The 14,589-nt window shown below is 41.4% G+C and overlaps 1 protein-coding gene across 6 annotated transcripts in view; it reads right to left on the bottom strand.

Annotated features, from left to right (window-relative positions):
* Positions 1 to 14,589, bottom strand: part of SASH1 (SAM and SH3 domain containing 1) — a 339,003-nt gene that overhangs the window by 99,878 nt on the left and 224,536 nt on the right. For 5 of the 6 annotated variants that reach the window (XM_044291728.1, XM_044291725.1, XM_044291729.1 and 2 more), the window contains exons 5-8: positions 10,811 to 10,851; positions 9,474 to 9,560; positions 3,623 to 3,735; positions 1,712 to 1,813 (exon numbers count right to left, since the gene is read on the bottom strand). In XM_044291728.1, coding sequence (XP_044147663.1) covers positions 1,712 to 1,813; positions 3,623 to 3,735; positions 9,474 to 9,560; positions 10,811 to 10,851 — 343 coding nt within the window. The remainder of the gene's footprint in view (positions 1 to 1,711; positions 1,814 to 3,622; positions 3,736 to 9,473; positions 9,561 to 10,810; positions 10,852 to 14,589) is intronic. The other variant, XM_044291726.1, reaches the window with a different exon arrangement.

Raw genomic sequence — 14,589 nt, 5'->3', positions numbered from 1 at the left:
GGTGTATCTTAGCAACTGTGAGAGCACTTTTTTGACATCTGCATCTGGGTAAGTGGTCAGAGGCTGTAGCATATCCAAATCATTCTTTGGAGCCCATCGAATTACAATTGCCTTGTACAAAAAGTGAACATATATGAGGCTGACAAAATGTGCAACCCGTTTCATTCCTTTCAATTCTCGTTGAGGAATATTCAACCTTGCCATCCACCTTGCTTGATGCATAGCCCCTGGGATCCTGAAACTGAAGTCATTTTTAGACCTACCTCCTAGGTATAGGAGTGAGAGTAGTAATAGAAGTGATCAATGTGTGCAACCCCAAAATATTATCCAATCTTCTTGAAATTTTGCATATATATATATATATATATATATATATCTCTTCTACATCACTGAAACTCGGGGAGTAAGCAAAGTCATATGAAAATCACATATTTGGAAAAATGAAACCCCCTAACGTTTATCCTTAACCCCCAAATTCCCCTTTTTCCAAATACATATACAGACCTAAAACTTCCTAGGGAAATAAAGGGCTGACATGGAGCTAAGGGCAGCTGTGATTGTATAACATTAGCTGTTTACGCTTCTTAAGCTCCCCTTCACTCCTTTAGAATGTACAAGTGGAGCATAAGAGCATTTCCTTGCTCAGATGATCCCCTTGCCTTGCGCTACATTGCACAGGGCAAGGTCTGCTTGTTGTGGGCTGTTAACATACTGGGCTTCATATCAGTATGCTAGGCGAAGACTTACGCTAAGCAGGGAGTCCAGTGAGCTCACCGGCACAAATGGGCGGTGTATAGCATTGTTCTGGGTGGTTTTAGAGGCGGGTATCACTATTATGCGCTTCTAAAACTGTCCTTGTTGCAAAGATATCTACCTCTGATGCTCAGAATGGCACCCCTGGTGTTTCTAGTGCTACCTGCTGTGTCCGTCCATCTATGCAACTCTGTTCTGGTGGGCAAGCACGCTTGATAAATTCTCTACCACTTTTAAGAAGTGTTAATGGAAAAATCTAACCAAGTGGCTCAGAGCTGTCCGACCCAGGGTCACATGATCCCTGCCGCTGGATCTGGGCTTTCGGATGGGGTAGCGGGTCACCTCTGCAGCCTGTGATTACCTGCAACAGCCGCACGTGCCCCCGTTGACGGATGTTGATCTCGGAGCATGAGCGGAACTGCCAGACCAAGAGACCGACAGCCCGGATCCAGCAGCAGGTATCAGATGAGCATCACCCGCACAGGTCTGGGACACTCTCTTAAGAGTTTGATAACCCCTTTAAGTTATAACTGCAATGGTGGCACAACCCCATTCACCACGTACAAATATCTAACCTCTACCTGTCCACTTAGTCTCTGCCTAGATAAGGCTGCCCTGGCATGCAGGACAGAGGTCATGAGACTCCCATTCTTTCAATAGGTGGGGGGCCAAGAGGTGTCCCCCTGTTTTATTTAACGAATTCAGGCATATCCTGTGTCAGAGAAAACCCTTTAGTGCTCTACAAGTGATATGAAAATGAGAATCCATGTCTGGGTTAAAAATCTGTGTTTATATTTCAATTGGTTTCTTCGAAAAATGTAACAGCAGATAAAAAACTCAAGAAACTCATTATCGGTAACGAAATATTCTCAGTGGCATGACACTGAACTGTGGTGTGCTTATTCACTTCATATTAGAGAGATGTCAGCTATGATTGCATACACAGCAATACACTCACATTACAATTGGAAGACTCATCACAGGGTGGATATGACCCATCAGCCCAATCTGCTGAATCTTGGGAGCCTTGTGTCTTATTCTGCGACTCATACTCCTTCAGCTGAAAAGGGAGACAATGACAGAGGACAATGTAATAGCTGCAGCAGCACGACATTTCTATCTCTGAAGCTGTCAGAAGTGAGGTTAAGAAGCGGGAAGCAGGGCATGCTGGCAATTATCCAAACAGTATTGGAATAAAGAGAATATATAATGTTATGAGACGTAGAGCTTTTACATGCGGGATCACTGGAGCCACTGAGTAAATGTAATAATGAAATACAAAAATATGTAAAATAAAAATAAAATAAAAATCACAAAAAGAAAATTTTTTCAACTTAGCTACTTTCTTTTGAGCATTATACTGCTTTTAACTAGTCAGTTATCACAAAGATACACATAAAAAACAGAAAAGAAAGTCATAAATATAAAGGAAAAAGTTACATTAAAGGATATGATTTCTGAAACTGAGCCAAACGGATCCGTTCTGACACACAATGTAAGTCAATGGGGACAGATCCGTTTTCTATGACACAATCTAGCACAATAGAAAACGGATCCGTCCTCCACTGACTTTCAATGATGTTCAAGACGGATCCGTCTTGACTATGTTAAAGATAATACAAACGGATCCGTTCTGAACGGATGTAGATGGTTGTATTATTGGAACGGATCTGTCCATGACGGATCCGCACAAAACGCGAGTGTGAAAGTAGCCTTAGTCAACAGCCATGAAGCCACAGGTTAGAGACCACTAGTCTAGTGGTGGCAAAAAGCGACGGTCTGTTGAATGGATCAGGTGTGTCATGAAGTGGTGGCCAGCAGTTTGCTTTCTAGAAGAGTGTGAAAATGCAGTAGTGTCAACCGGTGAAAATGGCACCTGGAGGATTATTACAATGGAAGATTTTCACCTAATTTCCCATGTTTCAGCTTTTATTTTAATTTTTTAAGTAGGTCTTAAAAATGAAACTGGTTGCAAGGGATACAGCTTCAGTTCTTGTCTGCACTAGACTTCATACTTTATTCCTGATGTCTTTATGCAGGGATGATCTAGTCATACGAATCTCCCTGGTCATTTAATGGCCCTGGTTACATCTGCCTCGAAGACTTGTTGCAGATTCCCGAAGGGTTCAGAATTATAGGCACCATGAAAAAAACACAACAGACCATATTATAAATCAGTGGGATCTGTTGAGCATCCGTGTGATCAATCCAGCTATGTGCCATATTTTGCATTATGAATGGAACCACATCGCAAGTGCAAACAGAACCTAAAGAATAGACATGAGGTTATAATACATGGGTTTAATAGTGTCAGTCTGAGAAACCTTATAAGGGATGGTCTGTCTGGTAGTAAAATATTGGCGAAAGCCCTCAGAGTGGGATAAAGAAAATGGCAGAAGCCATACCCACCTTCACTGATGCCTGCCTGCTATCATTCCAATGTTTACTGGGTCCTAGATGGCTTTGCTTCCTGGTCCTATCTAGACCAGCAGGACATTCTTGGACTACCCACAGTAGTGACACTCTGAGCCAGTATTGACTGAGCAGGCATCTCCAAACACTTCCTGAATGTCGAGACTGGACCAGGAAGAAGCAACCAGCAGGGACCCAGTAAGCATCAGAACAGGAGGAGCAGGGGATCCATGCACAGTGGGTATGGCTTTTAGATTTTTATGACACTCTGAAGCCTTTCCCAATAAATGTTGCCCACTGGACAAACCCTTTAACATAGACTATCTTCTAACATGTTACTTAAAGTATTCTAATTAATGTACTAAATTAATAATTCTATGGCATCCATAGAAAAGGATCAAAGTGCATCGTGAAGACAAATGTTGAGAGCACTTAGTTAATAGTCTTGAAATCCTACCCTTGCAAGCGCTTCCTCAATGGTGATCATTTTTTCCTTCACCATCATCATAAGCTGAATCCGCTCTTCATCACTCATTGTGATCTCACTGGCCACATAACCAACATCCTCCCCTAGATGAAAAACCAGAGAATGTATTAATTCCAGAATCCCGCCTGTTTGGAAGACGTAGCATGTAAATGAACTGTGTACAACGGTTACAAAACAGCTCAACTAAACTTCCGCCTATTAAATAGAGTATGTCAACCAGTGTTTTGTTTGTGCTTTTTTAAATCCCTCATCTAAATCCCCAAATCCACTTCTTTCCCAGCAATCCATCTGTATAACTGCTGCAGCTTTTATATTATCTACCCAAATAAACATCCTCTTAAAATTTCATATTCACCTTTATATATAGGAAACACTCAGTACTTAAAGCTAATCAAAAATATCTGAAATACTGCTGTGTGATAATGAAAAAAATACAAAAACAACAAAAACATGATACCATTCTGAAAGGTGGTGATCTGACCTTCAGGATCTCTGCATGATCCTGATAGAAAAAGTCTCTATAGCTGTTCTCCTGCACACCGACTCTCCTGGCCACACGGACACAGCTCCATAGTGAATGGGGATCAGCTGTAGATCCCCGATGGCCTGCAGTATTGCTGTGTAGAGAACCTCCGGAAAGGAGCCGGAGCACTTAACTAGCACTGCACCTCCTCGTTCTAAGGTTCGGTAAGGGGAACGCTAACCATTTCTGTCTTCACACAGGAATGTCACCACAGCTCTTTTCCACCCTGTACCCAGTGCAGGCATTGCTTTGGCTCTCATAGGCTCATAATGACTTTTCTGAGCGCTGCTTCCCTCTGCTGGAGGAGATATTCAGTCAAACAATGCAGCCTTGGTTTGCAGAAGGAAACGTCTCACGACAATCTTATATAGGGTCATATAGAATTATGCATTTTTGCTGAACGTAAAGTAAGTGCTGCTAGAGGAGACAAGGATAAAACTGTCCTCACACTAGAGAAAGTAGAAGCAGCTCTAACAGGACGTTATTTCATTGTGTAGATGCCAGGGGCCTGCTGGGACACTGTAGAGAATAAAGCCTGCATTGTTTCATTGCTCTCCATCTGCTACGTCTTCTAGAAATGTATTAGCAAAGTTGTCCCCACATGCAAGAAATGCCACAAACAAACCCTCCCCATAATGACGTGACCAGCCCCATACAATTGCTTCATGTATGGTGTAGCCTCCAAAACTTGTGATCCTCAGATCAGCACATGGCTCCTATGATGTTCTCTGCCTTAGCAGCACACACAAGGAAACTTAGTAACACACTAATACCAAAGGACATTCTCTAAATACGGCAATAATCTGCTATTATGGTTTTTATTAAATGCTCAGAGAATAGGATATTACACTCATTTTAACACATGTTCTTACAAAACTTCAGTTTATTTAAGGAGTTCTCCAAGACAGGGCAAAGGTGGCTACTTTCTTCCAAAAACAGCACCACACTTGTCCACAGATTGTGTGACGCTGCTTATCACAGAGGTAAACATAAAGGATCTGACAAGTAATAGGATTTGGGGAGTCAGATCCAGTGGGCATAACTGCTTGGGCCTGTCTAGCTCAACAAATTGGAAAGGTTTTCTTATAAGAGCAATGACCCCAGTGGTGCCATGTTCTTATTTCCATTCCTTTAGTGCGGGAGAATCCCTACCTACTAGATGGATAGTACACAGAGACTTGATACGGGTGTGTTTGGCTAATGTTATTCACAAACAGCTATATCTGGCTGAATAATTGAGAACCTTAAAGGGAACCTGTCAGCATACAGACACCCAGACTGCATCCCTGTGCTTTTTTCTGCAATCAACATGTTTTTTGTACCTATACTCACAGTTTAATAGCGCAGTGTCAGTGCTGTGAGGCAAAAGTCCAATGTATTCATGAGATACGGGTTACCACCATCCTCTAATGGCAGAAAATCCCCAAATCTAGGTATCCAAATCTTGTGGCATCATACCCAAGAAGACTGTAATCGTTTCTAAAGTTGCTCCAACTAAAGACTGAGTAAAGGGTCTGAATACTTATGTCAATGCAAAAATATGTCCTTTTCAATAAATTAACCCTTTCTACCCCGGGCCAGTTTTCACCTTCCTGCCAGGGCCATTTTTTTCAAATCCGACATGTGTCACTTTATGTGGTAATAACTTATCCAGGCCATTCTGAGACTGTTTTCTCGTGACACACTGTACTTCACGACAGTGGTAAATTTGAGTCAATATATTTTTTCTTTATTTATAAAAAAAAATCCCAAATTTACCAAACATTCACAATTTTCTAAATTGGAATTTCTCTACTTTTAAGATAGCTAGTAATGCCTCATAAAATAGTTATCAGTCATCATTCTCCATATGTCTGCTTTATGTTGCCATCATTTTGTAAATGTCATTTTATTTTTTTAGGACCTTAGAAGGCTTAGAAGTTTAGAAGCCATTTTTCAAATCTGAACAAAATTTCCAAAACAATTTCAGTTATAGTGATTTAGTGATAGCCAATTCAGTTATAGTGATTTAGTGATAGCCAATTCAGTTATAGTGATTTTAAGGGGCTTACTTAATGGAAACCATCCATAAATGACCCCATTTTAGAAACTACACCCCTCAAATTATTCATTATTATTATGTTATAAACTTTGTTAACCCTTTAGGTGTTCCACAACAATTAAAGGAAAATGGAGGCGAAATTTTAAAATTTCATTTTTTATGCAGATCTTTCATGTTAACCACTTCAGCCCCCCTAGCTTAAACCCCCTTAATGACCAGACCACTTTTTACAATTCTCCACTACACTACTTTCACAGTTTTTTTGCTCGGTCATACAACTTACCACCCAAATGAATTTTACCTCCTTTTCTTCTCACTAATAGAGCTTTCATTTGGTGGCATTTCATTGCTGCTGACATTTTAAAATCTCTGTAAAAGACAACTTTTGCCATTTTTTTTATACAAAGTTGTCATTTTACAGAGATATTTCTCTCACCCAGCATGGGTATATGTAAAAATACACCCCAAAACACATTGCCCTACTTCTCCAGAGTACGGCGATACCACATGTGCGACACTTTTTTGAAGCCTTAGGATTTCACAGGGCATTTTTACGCATTTGGATTCTGTGAGGGGTATGGTAAGTTCATGTAAGATTTTATTTTTTGTCACAAGTTAGTGGAATATGAGACTTTGTAAGAAAAAAAAAAGAAAAACAAAATCAATTTCAGCTAACTTGTGGCTGAAAAAAAAATCTTCTATGAACTCGCCATGCCCCTCAAAAGTGATCTTTATAGCGCCGCAACGATTTTACGGTGTTTTTGCAGTGATCAGAAAAAAAAATTCTGTCACTGCGGTGGGGTGGACTGAACGCAAGTGTGCGCACAAGATCAGGCCTCATCGGGCGAACACTGCGTTTTTTGTAGAGCCTATAGAACATGTCCTATTGTTGTCCACAATTGCGGACAAGAAAGCACATTGCCGGTGTCCGTGTTTTGCGGATCTGCAAAACACATACGGATGTCTGAATGGAGCCTTACAGGGGGGTGATCAATGACACAGGGTGATCAGGGAGTCTATATGGGGTGATTAGGGGTTAATAAGTGACAGGGGGGGTGTAGTGTAGTGTGGTGATTGGTGCTACTTACAGAGCTGCCTGTGTCCTCTGGTGGTCGATCCAAGCAAAAGGGACCACCAGAGGACCAGGTAGCAGGTATATTAGACGCTGTTAACAAAACAGCGTCTAATATACTTTTTTAGGGTTAAAAAAAATCACATCTACAGCCTGCCAGCGAATGATCGCTGCTGGCAGGCTGTAGATATAACTTATCAGCCGTGCGTCGCTGTGAATGCGCGCGCATGCGCGTGTTCACGCAAAATCTCGGCTCCCGCGGGATGACGCGCCAAGGAGGAATAACCCGGCCGCCTGCAGGACGCATCCCTGCGTTAGGCGGTCGGGAGAAGGTTAATACATTTTTTCTTGCAACACAGCAAGGGTTAACAGCAAAATAAACCTCAATATGCATTACTCTGATTCTGCAGTTTACAGAAATACCCCATATGTGGTGGTAAACTGCTCTATGGGCACGTGGCAGTGGTCAGAAGTGCAATATGGATTTTGGAGGCAGATTTTGCTAGAATGGTTTTTGTGCACCATTTTGTGATGAAAACCAATTTGAAGAGACCCTGATGTACCCCTACAGTTGAAACCCTCAAAAAGTGACCCCATTTTGGAAACTACACCCTTCAAAGAATATATTAAGGGGGGTACTGAGCACTTTGACCCCCCCTAAGCGTTTTACTTTTAGAATTTGAAAACACTTGGCTGTGAAAATGAAAAGTTTAATTTCTTCCAATAAAATGTTGCTTTAGCCTCAAATTTTTCATTTTCACAAGGGGTAACAGGAGAAAAAGCAACCCATAATTTGTTAACCATTTTCTCCTGAATACGGAAACACCCCACATGTGGTGGAAAATTGCTGTGGGGACACATGTCAGGACTCAGAATGGAAGGAGCACCATATGTCTTTTGCGGTGCAGATTTTGATGGATTGGTTATGGGCGCCATTGGTTTTTATTGTTTGAGTGATTTTCTTATGTGGGGGCTCACTTTTTGTGGGATGAGGTGACCTTTTCACTGGTACCATTTTAGGGTATATAAGACTTTTTGATCGCTTGGTATATCACTTTTTGTGAGGCAAGGTGAAAAAAAGGCAGTTTTGGCATAGGTTTTTTTACTTTTTTTTTACAGTATTCACCTGAGTGGGCTTATAATGTGATATTTTTACAATATGTCTATTATTTTTGTTAAGTTTTACACAGTAAATGCATTTTTGAACAGAATGAAATCTTGTTTTTGTGTTTTCATTTTCTGAGAGCCATATTTTTTAATTTTGTGGGCGACTGTCTTAGGTAGGGTCTAATTTTTTCAGGATGAGATGACTGTTTGATTGGTACTATTTTGATCGCTTGGTATTACACTTTATGTGAGGGAAGGTGACCAAAAATGACTGTTTTGGCACAGTTTATTTTTATTTTTTACTGCATTCACCTGACAGAGTGGATCATGTGATATTTTTATAGAGCCGGTCAATACGGATGTGGCAATACCTAATATGTATACTTTTCTTTTTTTTTTCCCTATTTTTTTCAATTTTTTTTATTACTTCCTGCCTGTGAGGTCTCACAGGCTTACATGGAAGGCAGCCCCGATGCCTTAGTGAGGGTTAATGCGCTGGCATCAGTGTTTTCACCGATGCCGGCGCATACAGCAGGGGTACGGCTAACAGGAATAGCCGGTGCCCTGCAGCTGATTGGGCATGCGCAGCTCCTGCACCTGCAACATTCTGTTTTCACTTTCTCATTATGGGGTACTGCGTGCAGAATGGTGGGGAAAAACTTGATTTTTTATTTATTTTAGCACAAGACTGCAACATAAAATGTGAAAAAGTGAAAGGGTCTGAAGTCTTTCCGAATGCACTGTAGCTGCTGATAAGGAGAGCCATCTTCACTCAGAGGACAGATGCAGTTTGCTGTTCATGATGGAAAGTGAGTGGGGATCAAAATAAACATTAGCCTTTCACATCTAGATGGAGGCGAGCCCATTCCAATATTTGCTAAGGGGCTTGTTACCTCCTCAATAGCTCCAAAACAAATTAAACTGGTGGAGTACTGTCTACTGCTGCAAGGTTTTTGGAGTACCCCTCTGCTTATACTATTAAAATAAATAATTAAAATAAATTAAATAAATAATTGAATTAATTAAAATAAATAAAAATAATAATACTGAGAAATAAAATGATGTGTATTGTAATTACCTTTTGATGTTTGTCTCATTATTCCTTTTTGACTTTTCCAGAAATTTTGCCAAAAATACTTATTTTTCTTCTTCCAATCAACTTTACCTAAATGAAAGAAAAGTAATTGAGGAAAATCATTAAATCCATTCTATCATGGTTTTCATTATATAACCATCAGCTGGGAGTTCAGGGCTCTCACAAGTGGCGCAAAACGGATCAGTTGAGCCCCAATGCATTCTGAATGGAAAAGGATCCGCTCAGAATGCATCAGTTTGGCTCCGTTCCATCTCCATTCCGCTCTGGAGGCGGACACCAAAACTCTGCTTGCAGCGTTTTGATGTCCGCCTGACGATGTGGAGCCAAACGGAGCCGTCCTGACTTACAATGTAAGTCAACGGGGACGGATCAGTTTTCACAGACACAATATGGTGCAATTGAAAACGGATCCCTCTTCCATTGAGTTTCAGTGTAAGTCAAAACGGATCCGTTTGCATTATTATGGTAATGCAAATGGATCTGTTCTGAACAGATACAAGCGTCTGCATTATCGGTGCGGATCAGTCTGTGCAGATACCAGAGGGATCCGCACCTAACGCAGGTGTGAAAGTAGCCTAAGCTGGCCATACATATTACAGGTTGATCACATTAAATCTTTTGTTTCTGTTTAGTGTTAGGAAAAGATCCCGCCGAATATGTTAAATGGAAGCCGAGATGGGTGCCTATTAATGGTACCTGGAACACATAGGCCTATAATGGGCTCCCATTATTGGCTATGTCATGATCTTCGCAATAGCTTTCTATGACACATTTATTATTAAATGTCTTCCACTCTAGTCTATTTTAGGCATTTAATGCATCTGTAATCAACAGGCTATAATATACTTAATGGATGTGTCATGAAAAGCTATTAAGCTCATGATATATCCAATAAAATGGATGTCATACAGTGGCATCAGTCATCTATAGCCTACTATATTAGATTCTGTAGAATCCTTTCACTCATCACTAATATATATATGGTAATTTTTTCAGGATGAGATGACTGTTTGATTGGTACTATTTTGATCGCTTGGTATTACACTTTATGTGAGGGAATACACACACACATACACACTGCATCTATCAATGGAGTGCTATTTAGCACTTTTCTGGCATACACGCTAATAGTATAATGTCAAGTAAAGAGACAATGTCTAAACCCGATGATTTGGGCAGGACTGTGTGTGTGTGGGCCTGATCCTTTTGCTCATATGGTCAATAAGCTGCTCATGGTGTCTGATTACAACTTTATATTTCTATATACTCTCAAAAACTATTGTGACTTGTGTGACAGGATTAAAACTAGTAATACTGACCTACGGCGCTTTCTTCGGAGCTTGATTTATGAAGAGAAAACCTAAAAAGAAAGAAAAAGAAAATGTAAAATTACCCATCTGAATTACCAAACACAGTATTTACCCCATTTACCAATACATCAGCAGCAATACAGCAATTTAGTTAGATTTGTAACTACAATAAAGCATGACTGCCTGTCACAAAAGCATTACTCACTTAGCTGTGAGTTCCATCATGTACCAGATGAGGGCGCCAAAGAGACAGTTTTTGTCACCTTGCACTGGCTGTACTATTACCCAGCAGTAACTTAGTAACAGAGAAGAATTGTTGGACAAGTCTGGCCTTATGTGATGTAACCCCCGGTACACACAGCCGTGTCCAGGTGTGCACAGTGGAAAAGCATATGAGTGAACTTTGTAAGGGAATGACCTTCTTAGCTTATCGCTCCCATACCAGATGCTCAGTTCTCAGACAATAACCACTTCCTCCACTGGAGGCCTCGTGTGCAGTGATTACTGGCAAGTCAGCTTTCCTCTCCACAAGGCACTCACAGTCGCTGGCTGATAAGGAAAATCTGCCCATGTTCCTAAAGCAGCAGCCAGTTTCTTCAATACTGAAAGAGTTAAAGTGCATTTTCCCTTGGAAGAGAAAAAATTACCAGTAAAAATGAGTCCTTCAGGTTTAAGGCTGTTAAAGAGGTTCTCCGCCGGGCTGATTAATGTGGCAGTAGGAGAAAGAGAAACGTGCTGCTTGAGTAGTGCACTTCCGATGCCAATTTGGCCTTGTGATAATGACCAGACTAATCTGAAGCAGCCTTGTTACTAGGGATGCAAACTATACATACACTAATAAGTAGACTATGACGACCAGACTACTGCCTTTTAAATGTCCCCGGAAAAATCAGCACAAAAAGGGTGTTTTTTTTTCTAATTAATTGAGTCTAACTGGGTTTTCCGGGACTAACACTAGGAGGACCTAGCAATTTGCGGGCCGCAGCACGGGCACGGCTCACACACGTTCGGGTGAACTCGGCCTTACACTGTAGCTTTATAACTACAATCAACTTACAACAGAGCATTAATATAGACTAATAGTATGTCTATTGCCTGTTATAGTGAAGGCCTGGGGTTCAAACCCCACCAAGGCCTGTGAAATAACCTCATGTTAAATGAAGGGTCATTATAGGGGTCGGATAACCCCTTTAAGAGTAAATGCCTCTTTATAGTCCAGTGGAATAGACTATGTGCGTGACTTGCAATGAAAGAACATTTTGACCTTGCAGGGCTTCTCCAAACCTAAACTGCAACAATTGCATAATTCTTTCACCTTGGCATTGGCACACATCCCAATCAGCCTTGATAGCAGTAAATAATTATATGCTACAGTAATAACGACACAAACATTGTGAATAATTGCTGCAGTCACCGTTTATTTAGAAAAAATGTCAGACGCAACAGTGTGAAGACAGATGAGCTCTCTCCTCTATGCCGTAGTGCCACACAGCTAACATGGAGGGTAGGAGGGCAGAGAATGATGCTCTAATCCCAGTGAATGGTCAACCATGTCATACTGCAGAAAGACAAGGGTCAAGCCAAATACCCTTCTAAAAAGGATTTCATATTCCAGCTTTAATAGTATGTCATCAGTAGATGACGTTTTAACATCATGAATAAACTGATGTCATAAAACAGGGGTACTTAACTGGGGGACCACTGTCCAAATCCGGGGCCATCATAATGTGTCAGGGGCCCTAAAGGAGCATCATACTGTGTGGGAGCACCAAGGGATCACACTGCTGTGAGAGGGACACTTAGAGGACATCCTACTGTGAGGGGGACACTTAAGAGAATCATACTAAGAGGGTATTAAGGGAGTATCAATCTATATGGGGGAGCTAAAGGGGCATCATTACAGTCTAAGGGGCAATAAATGGCATCAGAGTTGTGAGGAGGCACTAAGGGGACACTCTTACTTTACTGGGGCATTAAGGGGACAACACAGAGGTAAAAGGCACAAAGGTGATTGGGTGGGGTTAGAGGCATGGCTTGTTAAAACATATAAAAAATTTCCGCAGTAGGCTAGTCGCCACTGGTGTTGGCCCTATTTGCATTTTTTTAGCCCGGATGGACCTTCACCATAAATACTCTTTCCCTTTTCCTACGCTGTATAATTAGCAGCTTACTGTTACTGTGAGAGGAGAAGAGAAAGAGCATTTACGGCGTATACACGAGATTTCAGGCACACCGCATTGTCAAAGTGGATGTCAATCACAGGCGTGGGCAGACTTGCTGCGGTAACTCTGTGACTTGGGCAGTGTAAGAAGACACCTGGATGACTCCATGTCCCCGCATTTACAGCAAAATGTCAAAGCTGAGAGCAATGATTCTGCTGTGGTGTGACCTACGTGTAGCGGTTATTTTCTCCCAGGCTTTGAGCTCTGCGATGCGATTGGCCAGCGCTACAGCAGAACAAGGGCAGACTCCGCCTACCATAACTTAGTGACCGAAATCTCCGCCTACCATAACTTAGTGACCGAAGATACCGGAGGGCATAGCGGGAGAACGGAGCGGCGCCCGGGGATAATAGTAAGTGCAGTGAGATCCCCAGGCGCCGCTCTCCATGTCTGTATACTTAGTTCACAGTGTCATAATCGGTGAAAGGTCCTCTTTAACTGCGTATGGAAAACGTGATGACAGGTTTCCTTTAAGCCAGTACAGTCTCTGTTATAGACAAAAGTAAAGTTGCCCTTTTATTCCAGGGTTTTGTATATATGAAATACAAATATATATATATATATATATATATAAAGAGGCAATAAATCCACATCTTCAGTAGATCTTACTTCAGCGATCAGTCAATAACTGCGCAACCATTCATTTTTTGGCCGATTTGGTGTTTTATGGGGCCTAAAAATGCTAGCTGGTTGCAGTATCTTTCCATGTAAACGGGGGATGTGCTGCTGAAAAAAGGGCAAAATGAATAGGGACGGACAAATGTACTAATGATTGTTCTTCCCCCTTTCAGTTTATATTTGCATGTCTAAAAAGTGCTGATTGACGCGTTCAATCAATGTTCATTCTGGGCTGAAACTGGCCATCTGAAAGGGCCTACCACCTAGTATTTTTTCATGGGTCAGCTGCATATAGTTATTACCACAGGGCTTACAGTAAAAGAACACAGAGAAAAATGACCAAACACTGTCCATAGTTCTTCTTTTCAACAGTAAATAAAAAAAGTTTTGACATAAAAAATGTCAATGTATGACATCCAATGAATTGGACAATCCCTCAAAAACTAACCATAATCTGATCATACACATTAAATTTGGCTGAACCTTGGCAGGACAGGCATCTAATGTGTGTGGAGGCTTCCCAACTTTTCCCTGATGTTGGGGGAAATAAGGAACAGGCAGTTGAAGTTCCATATGTCCATTCCTGCCAGAGGTGTCTCTCCGCGGCTTCCTCCCTTCTCCCTCAAATGCTGTATGAACGTTCAGCTGGCAGCCATCTAAGATGAACGGCCAGCCTGAAATACAAACACATGCATTCCGGAATGGGTGGGCATCCCAATGGTCGGACCCCCACTGATAATAACCTCATGTCATATGGTAGCGACATGCCATAACATTATAAGATTCCAGTAAGACATAATATCATGCTCCTCGGTCCATATACAGGAAAGCGCAGATCCTTCACATGAAAGCAGTCAGGGAATGAGATGTCTGGGAAGTCATCCCGTATAAAATAAATAATCAGACATTACAGTTTTCCTGGTGACCCTTAGGAGCGGTTTCAGGGCA

This window comes from Bufo gargarizans, chromosome 4 (assembly GCF_014858855.1).
Source record: "Bufo gargarizans isolate SCDJY-AF-19 chromosome 4, ASM1485885v1, whole genome shotgun sequence".
In the NCBI taxonomy this organism is placed as follows: domain Eukaryota; kingdom Metazoa; phylum Chordata; class Amphibia; order Anura; family Bufonidae; genus Bufo; species Bufo gargarizans.
Note: the sequence above shows the minus strand (reverse complement) of the source record. Positions and strands in the feature narration are given on the sequence as shown.